This window comes from Phlebotomus papatasi, chromosome 2 (genome assembly GCF_024763615.1).
Source record: "Phlebotomus papatasi isolate M1 chromosome 2, Ppap_2.1, whole genome shotgun sequence".
NCBI classification, from domain to species: domain Eukaryota; kingdom Metazoa; phylum Arthropoda; class Insecta; order Diptera; family Psychodidae; genus Phlebotomus; species Phlebotomus papatasi.
The window spans coordinates 68,607,182-68,628,075 of record NC_077223.1 but is presented as its reverse complement, the minus strand read 5'-3'; the positions used below and the strand labels follow the sequence as shown (position 1 = coordinate 68,628,075).

The 20,894-nt window shown below is 32.8% G+C and overlaps 1 protein-coding gene across 5 annotated transcripts in view; it reads left to right on the top strand.

Annotated features, from left to right (window-relative positions):
• Window positions 1-20,894, top strand: part of LOC129804003 (glutamate-gated chloride channel) — a 186,039-nt gene that overhangs the window by 104,328 nt on the left and 60,817 nt on the right. For all 5 annotated transcript variants that reach the window (XM_055850945.1, XM_055850944.1, XM_055850946.1 and 2 more), the window contains exons 3-4: window positions 15,013-15,369; window positions 15,936-16,024. In XM_055850945.1, the coding sequence (XP_055706920.1) occupies window positions 15,023-15,369; window positions 15,936-16,024 (436 nt within the window). In that variant the 5' untranslated portion in view covers window positions 15,013-15,022. The remainder of the gene's footprint in view (window positions 1-15,012; window positions 15,370-15,935; window positions 16,025-20,894) is intronic.

Below are 20,894 nucleotides of genomic sequence, written 5' to 3'. Positions count from 1 at the left end.
AATTTTTAAACCAAAACCCGTAGAAATTATTTTCTAAAATTTTCAGATAAGGCTTTTCAAAATCCCGAAAAGCCAAATTTCGAAAATAAAAGCTCGAATTGGTCCAAATCCCGAATGCATCAATATTCGGAAAAGTCAAAATCCCGAATGCGTCAATATTCGAAAAGCCAAAATGCCCAAAATCCAAAATCCTGGAAGGTCAAACCCCGGAAAAGGATGATATTATACGTAAGATATTGTGAGAAATAATTTTCAAAAACACAGAAAATTTCCTTTGCCCCCAGTAAGCGCGAGTGCAATTGGTTTTGAAGAATTTAGGAATTTGGACCTTTCGCAATTTCGTTGAATTAAAGTCCATTCGGACCTTCGATCCATAAGAGATTTAGACATTAGGGATTTAGGGATTTCAAAATTTTGGCTTTGGAGATTTTGGCGTTTGGGATTTTAGTTTTTAATGCCTTTAGATTTTCGGGATTTTGACTTATCCGGTATTTTGACCCATTCAGGATTTCGGTCCATTCGAGATTTTGGCTGCTCGGGGTTTGAGCGCATTAGGCATTTTTAACCGTGCGGAATTTTAGCCTATTCAGTATTGTGACCTATTCAGGATTTTGGTTTTCGGAATTTCGACGTAGCATTTTGACCTTGTCGGGATTTTGGCTTTTGGGATTTTAAACCTAGAGTATAAAATTGCATAATTCAGAATCTACTCCAAATTGTTTTTTTTTTTATTAAAACTTATCATTATGAATGGATTTGCCTTCTATCTGGACCACATAGAATTTGTTGCTAAAATTATGAAACAAAAAATAAAAAAAAAATTAACTGTGCCTATTAAAGAAACATTTTGTATTCCCGGATAGAAATGTGAAAAATTCCCATTTGGACCAAATTTTGAATTAGGCTATTTACCATAGGTCGCAACTGATAGATATTATAAAAAATCAGATTTTTCTTTTGAGATGGGTTAATCACTAAGTTGTCAAACTTCACAAAGAGTGTTATAAATACTTAAAAAATGTAAGATAAGGTAAAAGGCCCTGTAGTGGGTCGGTTCCTCAACTCACCCAGTAGGGTTATTTTAATAGAATTTTTAGAAGATATTGCATTAAAATTGCAAAAATTCTTTTGATTAATTCCTTATTATAAAGGTGTCTCAATAGCACAGAAATAAGAGACTCTAAAGAACACGTTTTTCTAGCAGTTGAGGCAAGATTAGGTTGATTGGGAAGGTTATGTAATCCCCGATAAATATAAATTGATACCGACCGATTATAAAATGGTAGTTTACTGTATATTAACCTATAGCTTTTATCCAAAACACTTTAATTGCTACTATTTCTATGCTATTTCGGACTGTCACGATCTATAAAGCGGTTTAAATCGTTTGCGAACCTGTAAACATACTAATATGACGAAGTGAAAAGCATTTCTCAGAAACTTTTAGCTCGTGCAAAGTTCAAGTAATAACAGGCATATTCAATTTCTGAAAGATTATCCTTTTAATAATGAATGTGTAATTAAGCTTCACTTCTATTCTTATTATATAAAAGAGAATTCATTATGCAGCTTATCGTTTAATGGTCTTTTCGAAAGTTTTACGACACTATTTTCGTCTTATAATGATTCTCAGTTAATATCTATAATATTTGCAGAAATTGATAAATTCTGAGACATTCATTAAAATTTTAAACTGTCCTCACATAGAAATTACTATTTAAAATTGTATTATTGATTTTTTATGTAAAAAATATAAATCATAAAATAAAGGCTTTTTTTATAAAATTATGTTCGAATAATCAAAATAACGCTTGAAGTAGCAGTATGCTGAGTGAACAAGTCAAAATAAGTCAACTGAAAGTTATCGGTGAGAGAAAACTTAATAATTGTGGAATTTTTCTATATTTATTTCAAAATTATTTTTCAATAGTTTCTAAATGTAGTTTCTAGTAGCTTAAATTATCCTTATAATCCCCTTTGTAATTCGGATCTATGTATTTATCAACTCTTGAACTCTTACTCCTCCGAATACCCTGGCAATTTCTTGCTGTTTCATATCCTGTTCCCGCAGAGAATGTGCTTTTTGGCTGTTTATCCTCTGTTCCCCTTTCATTTTGTGGCACAAGAAGAAAACTTTTGCCATACACCAAGGACTAAAAGATAAGGAAACTCAACCCCTTCACCGTGACTCAGTTTTTTTTTTGTGTATTACTGCGATAGGAACATGAGGATAAATCCTACTTTATAATGTGTGGCATCCAAACTACAGGACAATTATGTGTGAGGAGCAAGTTTCTTCGTCACTACTTGTCTTGGAAATTTGCTCAAACATGAATGAAGATTCTGACAAGTTAAACTCAAACACAATCCACCTATAGGGTTCCCAATATGTGAATAGCATTGTTCTCAACCAGGATACTTCTGACAACATTAATACGTTAGAGAAAGATTCTCCAGTTTCATTTAAGGCTATTTGCAATATCATCGGTGATAAATGCTTAGATAAGGTGAATATGGAAATTTTCACTGTGGGCACACAAGTTGCTCCATTTGCTCTCATGTCACTTGTAGTTTTTTGACCATAAATTTGTCCAAGATTAAATTAAGTGCAAAGTTGGGGTTTGGGGAATGTCCCTAGGGAGAGCTTTCTATGAGAATTTTAGTATGGATTGTGGTACGAACAAAGCCAACCGCATTAATGTACAGAAGCCATTTGCTTGCTCTTAAGAGGGTAATTTCCTTTTGCAATATAGCATAGAATCTTGTGGTTTTGCAGAAAAAAAAGAGATGCTGAGGCATTCAATTTTGTTCTACATTCATTTTCTTGAGCGAAAAAAAAGAACAAAAGACATAAATTGAAGATATTTTATGCATTATGCACCTTATGCACTTATGCTGACCGTTAATGTTTAAAATCGAGGGTAATTTTTAACTAAAAAGGAGAGAATGTTTTTGTTCAACTTTTTATTGCCATATTATACAGAAGTCTTAGCAAAAGTTCTTTAAAGATTCAAGTCAATGGCAATTGAAACCCCAACAGGAGGAAAATAAAATAAATAAATGGATGGAGTTGATTTTTATTGCATTACCATGAAGGACTATTTTGGGTGGTGTTAAGCGAAATTTCTTGCCGCGATAAAAAATTTATGGGTTTCGATTTCTAAAATATCACACTGGAAAGTGAGACTAAACGCACCATAAAATTCGTGATAAATTTTGGATAAACATCCTCATGAGAGACAAACCGTTTTTATCTCAATTGTGCGTTCCACATGGTATGTGGTCTAAATGAAATATTCATGGTAATTCGGTGCGACAAAAGATTATGCGTTGCAGAAAGTATTCCACGACGTACCAAATGTCTCAAATAATTCTGTTACATTTTTATTATCCTTACCTTCTTACCCCATACCACCCTAAAGAAGCAAGGGATAAGGAAGAAAACGATGTACTTATATGGAGGACTTGTATGGCAATTTGTACGTGTCCCTGTCAATAACACCAAATCCACCATGAAAGCTTTCACGTACAACAACTAATGATATTAAACTACACGACTTTTACTACGTATCATATTTTATGTATTAAGATATGAAATAGCGGGTAGTTTGTATAGCAATTACACATTCCTTTAAACTTAAGTAATAAATTAAAGTCCTGTTAATAATATCGACATACAATTGTGGAAAAAATATTAAAATATACCGTTCATGCTGGTAACTTTGGCAAACTTGACAGGGGGTGACTTTGGCCTTGTGCTGTTCGTAAGCTTTTCTCTCATTTTAGCACTTAAGGATTGTACACTGAGAAAAAAAAGAGGGTGCGATTAACTTTTCTTCCTCGTAACTTTAACATTTTTAGGTGTAAAAATATATCAACAGTTTTAATGTGAATTTTACACCATTTTAAGGGTAAAATTAACATGAAAAGTGTAACTTTTACCACCAATACACCTAAAAAGGGTAATATTTACACCGATTTCGGATCAATAATGCAGGGTAAAATTAACATTTCCGGAATGCTAATTTAACTTTTTCGGATTTCTCCCAGTGTAGAGCGTATGGCCTATTCGACACATGCCAACCCAGTCGACGGCCGTGACCCACCAATCCTAATCCTTTATTCCTTTGACACGCCCACTCCTATACCATCCCTTATGGGTGCTGAAAGGTTGCTTTGGAGCTTTTATTGTTAGATAAATGTCCTCAGTCTTCAGTGAGTGAGCATCAGTCGTCGTGGACGGTTCACTCTCATGAAGTGAAAAATGGGTGGCACCTTCAGTTCTCCAATTTCCTTCTGAGTGTCTGTAATTTTATTTATGTGAGCCCCATCTGGGCTTACAGGATGGTCTTCTTCGATCGGGTGTGATACAGGTTTCTCTGAATTATATTTCGTCGGTTACCTCAGCAACTGTGCTAACTGCATCTGCTTTGTGTCTGCATTCATTGCAAATGCCGCGCAGCGATGCGTTGCTTACAACGAATGCTGACACAAAGCAAATGCAGTTAGCACAGTTGCTGAGGGAACCGACGATTTAGAGATTGATAGATCTCACAGAATTTGTTAAAAGAACCAAAAATCTGCCATTTTAACTTGAACTACATTATCTCCAGTTCCCCTTTTCTGCCTGTTCTAATCCAGCATTCGAACTTTTCTTTCCAAAAACAACTTTTGGAAAAGGATTTGAAAAGCAAATTTTGCATTGAAATTCAGAAAATTTTGTCTGTGACAAAACTTGATAAGATATAACTTTCCTTTAAAAATATGTAGCAAAGTGCATCAGAATTACACAAATTACTTCATGCTTCTTTATTATCACCTAACCGTTTTTGAGAACTTCCACAAAATTAACCTTTAGAAAATAGTTGAAGAAGCACATTATTCTTCCAAGTGAGGAAAATTATCATCAGCTGGTTATAGTTCAATAAATTTCCCATAAGTATGTGTTAAAATTAATAAGCTCTAGGGTTTTATGGAGCTCTTAATGAGAAATTAAGCATGAGTTTTACCACGTTTTGCCAAAGGTGTTCCTACAAATAAATTAACACGAATGCATTCGTGAGTTAAATTGGCAAGTTTAAAAAAAGATTGTTTTTTCTGAATTGTATTTTTGTTTTTTTTTTTTTTCTAATATAATGATTAGAATTTAAAGAATTATTTTCAAACCTGTTTTTTTTTTATTTAAACAATTTTGTGAAAAATATTTAATGTCCAATTCGAGACAATTTCATTTGGTTGAGATTTAACATTTTAAAACTTTAAGTAGAATGGGCAAAACGGTCCAATCTTTTGACATGAAGAAGACTTATGCCAACGATCACAACTTTTGTTTTGGAACCAATGCCAAAAGCGTGTATGAATAGCACTAAGGCATAGAACATATGCTTAAGGGGGTTTTCCGAATTACAAGGTCAAAGGAAATCGATATTTTTTTATTGCTTAAATCGATAGATAAACTATATAAGATTACACCATCAAAATTTCAGAACTCTATCCCAAGTATTTTAGAAGACAGAGAGCAGAAAGCAAAGGAGCGCGTAGCAGTTTTTCAAGCGCCTGGACGAACATACAAAATTTGAAGCTCGTTTTCTCCACTTCTCATTTTTAAGATTTTGTCGAATTAGCGGGAAAGATAGTAGAAAAAAACTTATGGACCGATTAGAAAATCAGAATTAAATGCTCTTCTAGTTGAAGCTAAATGATTTCAGAAAATCTCTTTTTTTTTATTTTTTACAGCATGTTAAAGTCAAAATTTTATCTGAAAAACCTATTTGTTTTTAAAAACCTGCGAAAAAGGTTGAATTTTATGATGTTCTTCACTTTTTCTTGGTTTAATCAAATAAACTTATGGATTTTAAAAATTAATTTGGTTTTTTTTAGGTAAAAAACGTGAAAATTCGATTGTGAGTTGAATTTTGGGGGTAAAGAATCGCGACGAGCCAATTTTATCCATTTCAACAAAACAAAACTTACGGATTCAATACAAGAACTATGCAAAATCGACAAATATGCCTTAAACTGATTGTACGCATATGAGTTAATATTTTATTTATAATTTGTCAAAAAAAATATTTTATTACAGTACACTAGCTACAGGTAAATAAATTTCATAGATGTGATGTAATTTAGCAACACTTTGGTAAACAACTCTATTTAGAATTTTGGATGAGTGCGTCGCACCTTTAGCAGATCGCTGAAAAGGGCTTTTTGTCCCCAAGTAACGCCAGAATTGCTGGTATTTTTGTATATGGTAGATATAATCCATATTTTCGCAACAATCTTCTCTGGCTCTGTTGCTCTTCATCTTGATATATCCCATATATAGAAATGCGTTATGAGCCATGTGTGTATTTATGAACCCGAGGGGACAATATCTCTAACAAAATTTTCCCAAGCAAACACAATAGTGATTAATACTTAACGAAGTCTCAAATTAATAGAGGAGTTCTTAGAATTTATGGAAGAGATATGGGTATCTGGGGGCACTTCATTCAATTAAATTTCAAGCTTTCATCTTGAGTATAATTGAATTCTTGGATTTTAGGTTGAACCCTAACAGATTTACCAAATTACCTGGCATACACACTGGAATATGTTACAGTGAAAAATATGAAATACTATAGTACATAACATTTCCCTGTTGCCTTGGTACTCTTACAGAAGTTTAACAATTTTAGCGTTCTAAATTCAGCTATTCACCCCTTAGAAAAGCTTATGAGAAATGAGTCAGGGTAAAGCTCTGTATTTGCTAAAAACAACTGCAGAGCTAAATTCCATGAGAACAAAAGCTTCTAAATGGATAATAGATCCTCTTTGAAATGTTTTAGGCGTCATTCTGAAAAGTATATTGACGCTCTCATGACTATTCAGACATATAGACAAAAGATATTCTAACATTTAAATGTTAATTTTCTGCATTAATTGGCCTTTTCCAAGACAAAAACGTGACAGAAAAGAAGGCAAATAGCTTAGTATTCAGAAAGTCTACATGAGCATAATTAGCAAAATGTCACTGAAAGAATAAAATATTCAGAATAAAGGATGTCTCAATATAAATTTAATAATTTCCTTATTTTTCAGTGCACAAAATTTGCCACACGAATTGAAATGAAGTTGCTACAAAAATATTGAAAATTCATTCTTGTCACAGTCACACAAATCAATCCAACCATTTTATTCCACACGAACAGCCATATGCGTGACATAGAAAAATTCTTTGATTAAATCAATAGGAAAAATCAAAAGGAAATACGAAAGGGGAAAATCATCAAGTATAAGACGGGTATTAGTGGTGGAAATATTAATGTCACTCTTGGGGATTTTACGCATTTAACACGTGATTTATTTCACTGTTAAAATGGGTCTTTATGAAACTTTAAAATTCACAAAAAGCTTGTTAAACGATTTTCTGCTCTTGAGCCATTTCCATGAAGGAAATTAGCATTTATTTAAATACACATGCTTCTCTTAGAACAAAAAACGAAATCAAATTTCGCTTAGCCTCACGAATAGTTTCCTGAAAGTCGATAACTTATCCAACTCTCTTGAAAAAAGATTTACTTTCCTAAGGGAAAAATACTAATATTAAATACTAAAGCTTTGTTTTACATTTTATTCGAAAAGAAATGAATTTTGCCTAAAAAATTACTACTCAAAACCAAAAATGCAATAAATTTTTATTTCCTTGCAAAATTTATTATCTAAAATTAATTCAATTTGCATACTAATAACATAAATCAAACTGAAAACATTCAAAATTTTAAATTAAAATAATAAAAAAATATTTTCTACATTAGGGTAATAATTTTTTTTCTTAATTATATTCACAAAATCATGTATTTAAATTTTATACTTTTTCTGAATTTATTGTATACTTTATTTTTTGTATTAATAAATTTAAGTTTTTTATATGAATTTTATAGAATCTAAGATGTTACAGTGCTATAAAAAATAGTTATGCGACAAAATTTTTGTAGCATAAATTAAACTGATTTATTTAAAAAACAAAGCTTTGTTGTAAAAGAGTCACACACTGAATATAATAAGTTATTTTTTGGATTTAAAGTCGAGAGTGTGACTATGAATATCTGTTCTAATCATCACCCATATAATTTAATAAAACACCTTCGTCTGTAAGCATTACCCACTTGTGTCTCACATCGTAATCCTTAACCTTGTTAGTTATGACTGCTACCACCTAGGGTACCATAAGATAAGAGATTAAAACGTTATCTCGTAAATGGTCAAAGTATTTTATGTCACAGTCATAATCTAAAATGATAATATTGAAAATATCAAGATATTTTTAAAAGACTGCAGAAAATTTAGCAGTAAAAATGCTGAGTGAAAATTAAAATAAATAATAAAATCCTTTAAACAAATCATAAACATACCTACTCATTCCCACTCGGAAAATATTTAAAAAAAAAATTGTACATAAACATATCACTGAATTTTCATGATAAAAAAAAGGCTTCTATGTCTCGAATCACCTCCGCATTTTCTGTTTCTGTTAATCTTTATTCTGATTGTATTTTAAAGTAATAATCATTGTATTTGTATAGTCCCTTAATTGTAAAATGCTTTGCTTGGGGCATGAATAAATGTTTATTATTATTATTATTATTTATTATATAATGTCCAAAAATAATTAGGGTAGAGTCATCCCTTTTGGCCATGTAAGCACTTTTGGCCACCTAAATTAAAATCACATTGTAAGGCAATTATGAGTTTATTTAGAACAGGAAAATGGGTCTTATTTCGTAACCTCTAATCTAACGAATCAGAAAACCATATATGATTTTGTATCGACTTTATTAATTCTCAGTTATTGAAAGAAATTCTCGACAAGGTAAACATAAACAATCACTAAAAAACATGGGATTCTTAAGAAACTTGTTAATGTTAAGAGAAATTGTTTTACATTATTTCATATTTTTGATGAAAATATTTGATAGTATTCAATGAAAGTTCATTTCTTAATTTACTAAATTTTATTGTGATATCATTCTTAATAGGATTTTCTAACAAATTAAACAAAAATCGGATGTGGCTAAAAGATCTTACTTTTCTCAACTGTGTAAGTACTTTTGGCCATTAATTTTCCCTTACATTTTAAACGTGGTGCACCTCGCGGATTTCAGTTAAAACAATCGTGACTTTTGACTGATTTTTACATCAAATAGAAAATGTGCAAAAAGTCGTTTAAAATACTCTAATAATCATATAAAATTGGTGTTAAATAAGAATAGGAGACTTGTGCTGTGTATTTTTTAAAAAAAATTCGAAAGCTATTTGTTCTGTTATTTTATTAAAATTCTATTAGAAAAAAGTGGCCAAAAGTGCTTATACATCACAATGTCCAAAAGTGCTCACAAAGTGGCCAAAAGCACTGAAATCATTTTTAGTTTGATTACTTAATACTTAATACTTAATAAAAATAATAGTGGAACAACGTTCCATAATACGGGCTTCAGACCTAAGGCTTAGCCATATGGCTTAACTTCGCAAATTTCATTTGAATCAATATTTTTTGGAAAATTATCACTTAAGATTGGACAACATGGGCATGGGCAAGTGATCCATTAAATTTTGAAAAAGCAATAAAATTGATTGCTATTTTGAATTTCGAGATCATCGGGAACTTGGCTAAATCTTAGGTCTGAAGCCTGTCTAAGGGAACTTATGCCTTCCCATAAGGGGAGTTCGGGACATCCATTATTATTTTTTCAAGAGGAATCAAGTGCAGTGAACCCGAGACACCCGCATCATAGAGCGAGTACTCTACCACTTGACCCATTGAGCGCCCCAATTTATTAATTTACTGAACATAAAGGTTTTCTAAATTTTAAACTACAAGTAGAGGAAAGTGGGTCACTTTGAAATTGGGACACAGTGCTTTTTTTTACTTTTAAATGGAACGTTGGAACTGTGCCTTATGATATTATAATTTAGCTTCACAATTGGTTTGTGGAGTTAAATTTTATCATGGTAAGGTCCAGTTCCATGTAGTTCCGTTATAATATTGTATTTTAATAGCTAGTCCAATGCCTCAAATTTTTAGAAAAGAGCTATGGATGAAATCCATAAGGATCATAGAGAAAAAGTCCGAAGCTTGAGTCGTCCGAAATTAGCGAGCTTTCCCCTACTTTTTCGTCATAAAAAGCAGACACACATAACGCACTGATTGCGGACAACGAATTATTCGAAATATAGGAAGGGCTGATCAACTAACCAAGTATCACTAGAAATTCTTGCTACTTGCCTGGATTTCCCATAATTTTCCATAATATTGTTAAACGAAGAGGGTTTGATTTAGAATATTCAAATAGAAAAATTGTAAACGTAACTCGCATTACCTTGCAATAATTTTCATTCTAAAACAGCAAGAGAAATTACGTGCCTGACCAATATTCTGATGGAAATACAATTGGTCAGTTGTCAGCTGTCATCCGAGCTTTTCCAATTACTGATGATATTCCAACAAGCTACCAGAGTTACTGGAGCTACCGCATTCGAAATATGTTTTTAATGTATTCCATTTGAAACTTAAACAACTTCCACGCGTCATTTTGTGCTTCTGCGACAGCCAAAGACTCTTGCGACTTGACATGAAAACGTCGAAATAATTACATTTGAGACACTTTACTCACACTCATCCCTCTCAAAGTTCCTTGTTGAGAAAACTTCGTCATCAAACTTAAAACATTCGCACCCGCATAAGTGAAAAGGTTACATTCCAACCCAACATCTTCATTTCTCGCACAAAAGCTCCACTCCCATTGAGGGATGCCTTAACGATGGTTTGGGATCTGTGATGTGAATAAATTAGGGTGACATGACAAGTTGAAAGGGGAGAAAAAGTACTCCAATAAAATCACTCAAATAAACCTCCTCAAAATTTTGGGGCCACCTTGACCACAAAATAGAGCAACTTATCTTTCTAGGGGCGAACCCCTTTATATGTTGGGAGAAAAGATGAAAAGATCCTCTTCCTCAATCTCTAACAAATTGCTCAAGATCTTGTGATAGTTGCCCAAACCCCAACCTCAATTCAAGAACAAAGACATAGCTTCACATTAAGCCATTTCCCACATCGGATTATTCCACTCAATCAACACTGCTTCAAATTGGATGAAGAAAAAAGAATTTAGTGTAGAGAACTTGCTCTCATGAATTGACCATTAAGCTTAGGCTTCTGCAGCAAGAAAAATAAATTTGACTAATGTGAAAATGAATTTTATCCCAATTTTATTCACATTTCAATTAAATCTTCGTGCATATTTTACCGATGACGTTAATACAAGATCCTTGTGAGCCAGAAAAAGAATAAATATACCAAGCCGCAGGAGAGATGATATAGTGTCCCAGTGGGAAGAATTTTACCCACAGCACTAATGACATTATCCCCATGAAGCTCTTTTTTCTACAATTTTTTCGGAGGGTAAAACATGCAGAAGGAAAACACTCCAAAAGATACTCTACTCTAGAAAAAAAATTTTGAATAATAAATGTATGTGGTAAAAAGAACGTTTGATCCTACGAAAGTTCTCTCCAGATTTTCTATTTTCCAAAGAGGAAAAAAAAGAACAGAAAACTTCACAATTGAACCAGGAGATTGAATATTGTATCCTCGTTCTTTAGTACTTTTATATATAATGAACTCATGGCAAATCATCTCTCATGACATAAAATTCTCTCTAGAATTCTCTCATTGGGATGTGCATCTAACAGAAACCCTAAAGAAATATTTTTACAATGTATTTTCGTCATGATGGAGCTTCACAAAAGAATCTCGGAAATAACACAAATGATGGAAAAGGAATCATATACCTTTTCAAGTAATTCACCTGTTGCACCATTTCAATTATTTTCTTTAAATCACTCTTCTAGGTAGTTGAGTTTTAGAAATCTGTTGTTTTTGCAATACCATTTTGTCTTGTCAAAGCATTGTCTATTGAATCATAGTAGAACATTGAGTTATTTTTGTGTGCCAGAGGCCATTTCGGACTTCTCTGATAATCACAATAATTTAGAAAAATGCTATCGGCAATTTTATAAATCATTATGATTTTTTTTATTTATCTATTCTGATGAACTGGGCTACTTTTGCTATCTTGTACATTATTCAATTTCCAACTTTTTATTTGGTTTATATTACGCATGAGACATTATGTTCCTTCAGATGCTTCAGTCATTTGCACCGGGCAGGACTCGAACTCCGAACTGTGAAAGTCGAATCGGGAGTCACATCGTCAAATATGGGCTTCAGACCTAAGACTTAGCAATATGGCTTAACTCCTCTAATTCCTCATCAAGCATAATTTTTTAGGAAATTGTTGTTTAGGATTAAATATTAAGGGCAAATGATTCATTAGACCTTGAAAAAATTAATAAATTGCTTGCTATTAAAATTTTTGAGATCTTCGGGAACTGGGCTAAACCTCCAATCTGAAGCCGGCATAAGAGTCGAATGCCCTTACCAATTGCACCACGGACCGCCGAATTTTAGAAATTATTTAATGTTTAAAAAGGAGTGACATTGTCCCAAGCTTTGCCAAATGTTCGAACTCGTAACTCAGATGCTATACCTCAAAAGTACTTTCACGTCATTTATATATCGACGGTTCCATTCCATACTATTCTATCTCAGAATGACAACTTTTCAGGAGAGCCATTTGAAGTTGGCGATTTCCTATCCTGCCCATGTAATTTTTTTTTCGAAAAAATTGAATATCTCATTACCCGGACGTCGGTCGGATGAACACCAAATTTTCATCAGTTATAGATCTCGCTCCCAGGAACAACATATCTCTCGGACTAATATAATTCTAAGTCGACTTAGAATAGTATGGAATGGAGCCGTCGATATATATTAAAGTTATTTATTGGTTCAATTCATTAGGAAACGAGTAGTAATCAGGAGTTCAAGAATTTCGCAGAGTTTTTCCCTGGGCAATTTCTTTTCAAGTTTATTGGTTCACAAGCGATTTGAACCGATTTATGAATCACTCAGAACGTCGCCCAAAATAGCTGAGGAATAATATAATTGAATTTCTGATAAAAAAAAGTAGTTATTTAAGTAATTTAAATTGGTTCAGGCTTATCAGAAATTTCAAGACCTATACAATTAACCCAAATACGACACCATTCGCTTAAAAAAACACTCTCTAACGCATTTTTAACCTTGGTCCTTGAAAAACCCTTATTTATGAATCATTCAAGGGTTTTTTTTTGTATATGGATGAAGTAGTGTCCACCGTATATGGATGAAGTGTAACATTTAAAATTTATCTAAAAATGAAAAATAAATCGAATGAAGTTTTCGACATTTTCGAAAAAAGACATGATTTTTGATAGGAAATGATGAGAGAGAAGGAAATAAAAAGCATTTTAATGCTCCCAGGATAAACTTATGGGGGTTCTCCAAAGGTCGCCAAGCTCTATCTCAACCATTTAGCCTCTAATTATGGAAGCGACCAGACGGAAAAACAGTGGCCTAAGATAAATCGTCTGAAACGTAGAAATTATCTCTAGGAAAGTGTTCCCCGGGAGGTGGAACGGAAGGTGCAGCTCTTTTTTGAGTTTTTTTTTTAATGAACTGTTCGCGGCGACTGATGCACACTCCACTAAAATACTAGGATTTTTTACTCAAACACCCTGCCGCACTCTCCTAGAAATAAGAATTTTGGGCGTGTCATAAGAACGAATGATTCATGTTTGGTAGGTCTGGCCGTCGACTGGGTTACCAATTGTGGAATAAGTCTACGTACTATTAATTTGTTTAAACAAGTTTTATAGCATAAAATATTGTTTTTTCAACCGATTTTTGTTGGTCAAGCACAGCCTTTCATTAGTAAATTAATTAAAATTTAACAAATTACTTCCAAATTACTTTAAAAATCTGACGAAACGTTTTCAAGATACACTAAAGTACATTAAATTATGAGTATTTTGATTTAAAGAGTATAGGGTAAAGTACTACAAGTTGGACAGGGCTTTTTTCTTGATAAATTTAGTACTTCATTTTTATTTGTATATTTTTAATGCTGTAGTTTTACAATTTGGTTTGTTGTGCTTAAAAACAAATTTTGTACTGTATTTATCAAGAAAAAAACCATGTCCAAATTGTACCGGCAAATTGTCCAATTTATAACACTATATCCAACTTTACCCTAAATGTCACATCTCGATACTTGAAATTTTCGAAAACGTAGCGGAAGCGGAAGACCCCTGAAAGCCAAAATCCCGAATTCTTAAAAGTGTCATAGCTACTCCCAGGTTTACACCTGCGCTTGCTGGAAGCAAAGGTAAATTTTCTGTGTCGGGATTTTGGCTTTCAGGATTTTAGTTTCCTCCAATGGAATTTATATGAAATGCACTTACAAAAATAAAAAAAAAGTTTAAAAAATCTATCATTGTATTTTATTGTTAGATCACATAACCTCAAATTTTACATTTTGAATCATTAATATAATATTTGATGAACTTTATTGTATCTCGAACCTATATAACTTTTCAAAGGCAAGAAAAGGTATGAGGGAAAACGAAGGTTATGTTGATAATACGAAAATAGATTACAATTAAGCTTACGAAAACCCTAAGTCTCTATTTATGACTATTTGGCCGGACGAAGAGACGGAAAAAGAAGTAGTGTTTGAAAAATCGCCTGATACTCTAAAGACCATCATTTTGGAAGAAATTTTCCTCGCAAAGACGCATTTTGACTTAAATCGCTAGCATACGTAAAGGTAAATCACATCAAGATACGTAAAAATGTTTCATTTAAGCGGATCTCTGCAGACGATCATCTGTATCAGCTTTCTTGTATCTGTATATTTTTCGATTTTCTAGTTTTTAAAGTAAATTCAAAATCAATTTAAACAAAGAAAGACTTTTGATTTAATGTATTAAATGTATGATTAAATATGATTCAAATTGTAATAATATTTGAAAGTGCTTTGACATATGGCAACCCTTCTATAATTTGCTATTCTTTTCTTGTGTCCTCAGATGTCACAGTATGGATTTGCCATGTGAAAGAGTGCTGTTCAAAACGGATCTGCTGGTGCCCGAAGCGGCGACACGCGACAGTGTCTCCCGGCGGAAGTATCGCCGACGCCGACAAAGCAGAAAGGCGCCATGTGACGCCGATGGAGCCCTCGGACGTGTGCTCACATCAGCGGATGTGGCACATGCCATTGCCACAAAATTGTCACAATTGATGAATTTCAGCATCGCAAGGGCCTCCTACACCAGCAGTCACTGTCTCGTGCGGCACTCTCTGTGCTTCTATGCTGCCTCCAGCTTTATCCTGGCCCTGTGCTATCTGGCAACCCCAACAGCCGCCTCAGACACCGCACACCCCATGTAAGACCCATCCATTAAATTTATCTCTCTAATGACGATTTGATTTTTTTTTTTTGTTATATTTTACCGCGACCCTGATGAAAATTTTTCTATTATGACCTTTCATGTCGTCAGTTTGTCTCGCCTCGGCGATTCAATTAAAAAGTCGATAGTTGGAGGCAAACACAAGATAACTAATTTCTAGTAAAGTGCTTAAAGAAAAAGCGAGTGTTGCAAAGCTCTTGCTCGCGATATCATTCCCCACATCGATTTTCCTTCCTTGCAAAATAGGACAAAAGCGTGCGGAATATAAATAATACAGTCATTTCGTGTATAGAACAATTTTAGTTAACGACATCCACTAAAAACTCGAAGGTTACAAATCATGGTAGAGTATTTGGGAAAGAGCTGAAGAAGCTAAAAACAAAAAATAAATAAATTTAGCTGCGTTTTCGTCTAGAGAGTTTGTTATTGGAATGGGACAGATTTGTGGTAGAAAGTCGTCACTAAACAAATAGTTAATATTGCAATAAAACAACTAATCATGAAGGATTATAGCTATGCCTTGTAACTTTCATTGTATACAGTTTTGCCGAGGGGAAGTCTGATAAAGAAATTCTGGATCATCTCCTCAAGAACTCGAGATACGACAAGAGACTTTTACCGCCAGTAGACGGTGAGTAATTTTCTTTCTCATTTTTAATAATCTTTTCACGTAAATTCATTTTATTTTCACCTATTCTTCTTTTTTTTCTCCACTTTACTACCGTTTTACTACCTTTTTATACACTAAACCACACAATTTTTCAGTGTCCGAACCACATTCTTCTTGAATTCTTTTTCTCATGTCATCTACAGTTGTATCATGGTTTAATTAAACACTTCTAAATGGATAAATCTTGATTTGAATTACAACTCTACCTGTGTCTTTATTTAGAGACGTCTACCGATCCCATTCCACACTCAAATTGGAAGAAAAGTCGTATTATTACAGTGTCATCACTGAGGTAATACGATGCTTTAATGGAAGCATTAGTGAGCAAATTATGTAAATTACACCAAACAATTCTAAGTGATGTTTTCTTCATATAATTTTCTCTCTATACTCTGTTAAAAATTAACCTGCATATCTTGTATTGAGGTTTTGAGATAGAGATTACAAAATCGTTTTCTTTTTACATTATCATACATAAAAAAGTTAATAATATCAACAAAATCCTAATAGATTTTTTGGGTTTTTTATATTTATTGTGCTATTCTGAGACTTTATTTGCTGAGTACCACGTGCTAAATTGAAACTTCCAAAAAATATTACTTTAATTTGCAATTCAAAATTATTCAGGAAAATATCAAATTCATATATTTAAGGATATAATAAAAATTATACCGTTGTTAAATAAACCTGAAGGTAGTTCTGAAAAATATTTCAGTGAATGTAAGACAATTTAATGCTGTTTAGAATTTTTGTATTTGGCCAGTCTTTAAAAAAAATATTTTTTTTAAACTTTTTTTCCTTAAATATTTTCAATCGTAAAATTACAGTTAAACTACGTTTATTTTTAAGTCAACAATTATGCCCAGCGCACAATAACTTTTTGTTTTTTGAATATGTTTTCGAAATTGCTCATGAGGATGAGCGAGATAATTAGATCTAGGTCTTCACTAAAATGTCAAAAACATTTTCATAAGAACAAGGTGTCGGTCGGGCATTATTTTCATTTCCGTGCATCTCTTCCCGTTAAAATATATTTTTCGGGATATTCTAGAAAACTTCTCCGGATATTTCCATCACAACAATGGAGACGTGGAAAAGAACTTTGCTGAAAACATAAAATATTATTACTTTTTACATGAATTGATCCGCTAAACAATTTTTCTATTCGAGACAAAGCATTCCTTTTTAACCCTTTAGGGACGAGTGAGATACCGATGTCCCAAAAACAAAAACGCTTTTTGACTGTGTAGAAAGCTGTTTTGTCCTCTAAATAATCCGAAAAAAATAGTTTTTATTTTTGGGACACCGGTGTCCCATTTGTCCTTAAAGGGTTATGGAATATTCCGTAAAATCGAAACCACCATTTAAACTTAGGCTCTACCAACACCATTTCTTCACTTTGTTTTTCTAATTTTTGTTTTTTCAGAAATTTATATATTGAAAGAGATACTAATTGATTTTAAGGGAATCAAATGAATGACAGGAACAAAAAGTGGTGCCATCGCCCTAATTCGTATTTAATAACTTTAAAAAGATTATTGATAAAATTGAGGAAAAATCAAATATTAATTCTTCTTGATTAGAAAATCTATTTTTGGTTTTATTTGCACTATATCAGCTGTTTTTATTCATGGATTTATTTAAAAATCTATAAAACTCTTGAAACGGAATTGAAAAAGCAAGAGAAAAAGACATCAACTTACCAAGTTAGCAAGTCATCGAGCAAACCATCGGGTAAATTACACAACTTGATAATATCAGATCGATCTACCCTCTCGCCTTTCCTCCATTTTCATATACTTTCATATTTCTCTCAAAAAATAACCCCTTAAGGCTAGAGATAGGACTCAAATTTAAGTTAAAGCTAAAAATTTGAATTTTCGATCACTTAACCATGACCATCTTTGAATCTTTAATCCAAAGAATACTTAGAAACAGGGTGCAAGCCTATAAGATCACAGGTCTCCTTACCCAGAAGACATGGGTTTTAGGGTGATCCGCTGTTTAGTATACTTTAAGGACTTCTCGTAGACGCAAAGATGCAGTCACCTGCATCTCCGGTAAGACAAGTTAATGATAAGCTCAGATCAGCTTATGAACATTCAGGTTTTTCATCCTGTTTAACCCTTTAAGGATGATTGGATCACCGGTGACCCAAAAATGAAATTTTTCCTCTGACCTTCCAAAGTTATGTTTTTCACTAAATGGTCAGAAAAGTGATTTTTTCTGCCCCTAATTTTTTACCCTCTCGTTCTTAAAGGGTTAAGGATAAGTCCGAAAAACAAAAAAAAAATTATGACTATAGAAAGATATTCTGCTCTCAGTCAGAAAAAATATTTTCGCTTTTGAGTACCGGTGTTTCACTAGTCCTTAAAGGGTTAAAAGTGCCTTGAAATGCTTGCAATTCGGAATTAGGTCGAATTCGATTTGCCCACTGAGAACAGTTCGTTCGATGAGATTCCTTACCCCAAAGTTCAATTCAAAATCGAATTTGTAAACATTTTGCATTATTAGAACTCCTAGGTGGCCTGTTACGACTTCTCAGTTACCATAAGCTTATCAGTGTCAATAGAGAAAATCTGGTCAGTTCCCAGCGAGCACACTTAGCTGAAAAAAGTAGCGTTTTCAGCATATTTTTGCTGAATCGACTAGCAAAAATTTGCTGACTGATCAGCAGTTGTCGAACAAAAAGTGCTAACCAAATATATGGAAATGGCACTGAACCGCCAATTTTGTCTCAAGGTTAGCAGAATTCAGCTGAAAATACATATGTTTTTAGCTGAATTGCATTCGGTTAGCATTTGGTGCTCGCTGGGTTTCTGAACGCACCAACTTTTGAATATTGAAATTTTCCCGCGCATTAAACTTCATTCGTTTTTTCCTAACAGTTGTGTTTTTCAATTTATTTTATTTTTTTATTAATCTAGCTAGTTATTTAATTATTGTTCACGGAACATATTTTTCCACTGCGACGATATATTAATCGATCTTAAACCCGATTTATCAACAAAATAAAGACGCAAAGTGAAAAGTGAAAAATTACAAATTAAAAAAATCATTCTTTTAGAATACATTTTTCCAAAGAAGTGTTCCGTTGTAAGCTCAGAAAGCATTATCTGTTCTACAGACTGATATCTGTTATAGCGTTTTTCACCTGCAATCATGCAATAAATCTCCCACTTGAGTAAATGTATGTATCACTCTGTTGAATTTCTCAATATATACACTCGAATGAAATCGATCAAGTTGGTTTGAAGAGAAAAATATGTTCCTGGAAAGTTCTGCAAATAGTTAATTTATTTATCAAAGTATCGTTTTCCACTGTGAAAATAGGTGAATAGCTTCCGTGTCTTGTATTCTCAACTTTAGCTGCTACACAAAGTTCTTCTGGTTTGTGAAGAAATTAGCATACGAGACGTCTCGTTTTCTGAGAAAGCTTTCGATTCGTTGAAGAAGAAAGAGCTCCTTAGCAGAAATTATAGCCATGGGTTGGGAACTTTTTAATTTTCTGTTAAAAAATGTTGTATTTTATATTTTTCTATATATTTTTCCCCTCTCAGTCTCCTTTTTTGTGAAACTTGGTGTCATGTGAAAGCTTTTGCGTCGTTCTATCGACTGCATTTTTGATTGTGAAAATTGATATCTGGCATTTTTAATAGAGTAGTACTACTTATACACACGATAGTCATAAAAATAAAGCCATAGTGCATTTCCAGATATGGGGTAAAATCGATGAAGTGGATTCTTGTCGCTAGTAAATCAATTATTTACGACCCATTGAGAAATTCACTCTTGTGAATTTTATCAACTTTAATGGAAAATATTCTCTCTCATTTGTTGGACGGATGTATTTTTTTCAATATTCTCGTGAAACAACATAATAAATAATGAAAATGCTAAAATAGATTTTCTATGATTAGATTAAAAATTAAATGGATTGCATTAATTATGTTTGTAGAGCACACGACCCATTTCAGCAGACAGTTCTTTAGATACGTGATTTATTTGAAAGACAGAATCTTTGCGTATTGACAAATAATCACATTAAGTTTCACTATTAGTCTTGTTTGTTGTACATGTTAAGAACTAATTATTGTTAGATCAATTGACAATTCATTAAAAATTAAATAAATTGAAAGTTCAATTTGACGTCATAGTCCTGGAGTACCCAATTATCCGGTTTCCATAGCCCAGGAACCCGAAGCTCCTCGGACAAACCAAGAATGTCTACTTCCCACCACGACGTACACCCTGTTGGCCCTGTTGCGGTACCGTTTTAGAGAAGGGAAGTGACTCACGACTACGACTTTAAAATTATGACCGTTGTAATCTTAATAGGAGAATTGACTTTCACAATTTTTTGGTAAAAATAAAGGTTTTAAAAGTACTTATTTAAACTGATCCATTTTAATATATTTAGATTCTTTCAAATTTTCAAGGAATTTTCAATGCTTCAGAGATTTTTTTCATACATCAATTAAGGCAAATAAAACCACTGACCAATAAATATATTTATACCAATATTCAACATCAATCCTAATTGATAAATCCAAATTGTAATACAAAATAAAATTGAAAAAATAAAATTGTTTTATTCTGAAATTCACAAAAAAATATTTATTGCGCCTTATGGCGTCTGTAGACTAGAAGTCATTTTCGTCAAAAATTGCCTTTCTTAAAAATTTTTGACGTTTCTGCCTACAATAATAGAGATAATTTTCTTCAAAAAAAATGTTTTTTTAATTGCTTCTAGTATGTAGAGGCCTTTAAAGGTGACACACTTTTATCACAATACAAAAATCGTCTTTAATTTAAAATTTAATAGTTCCAG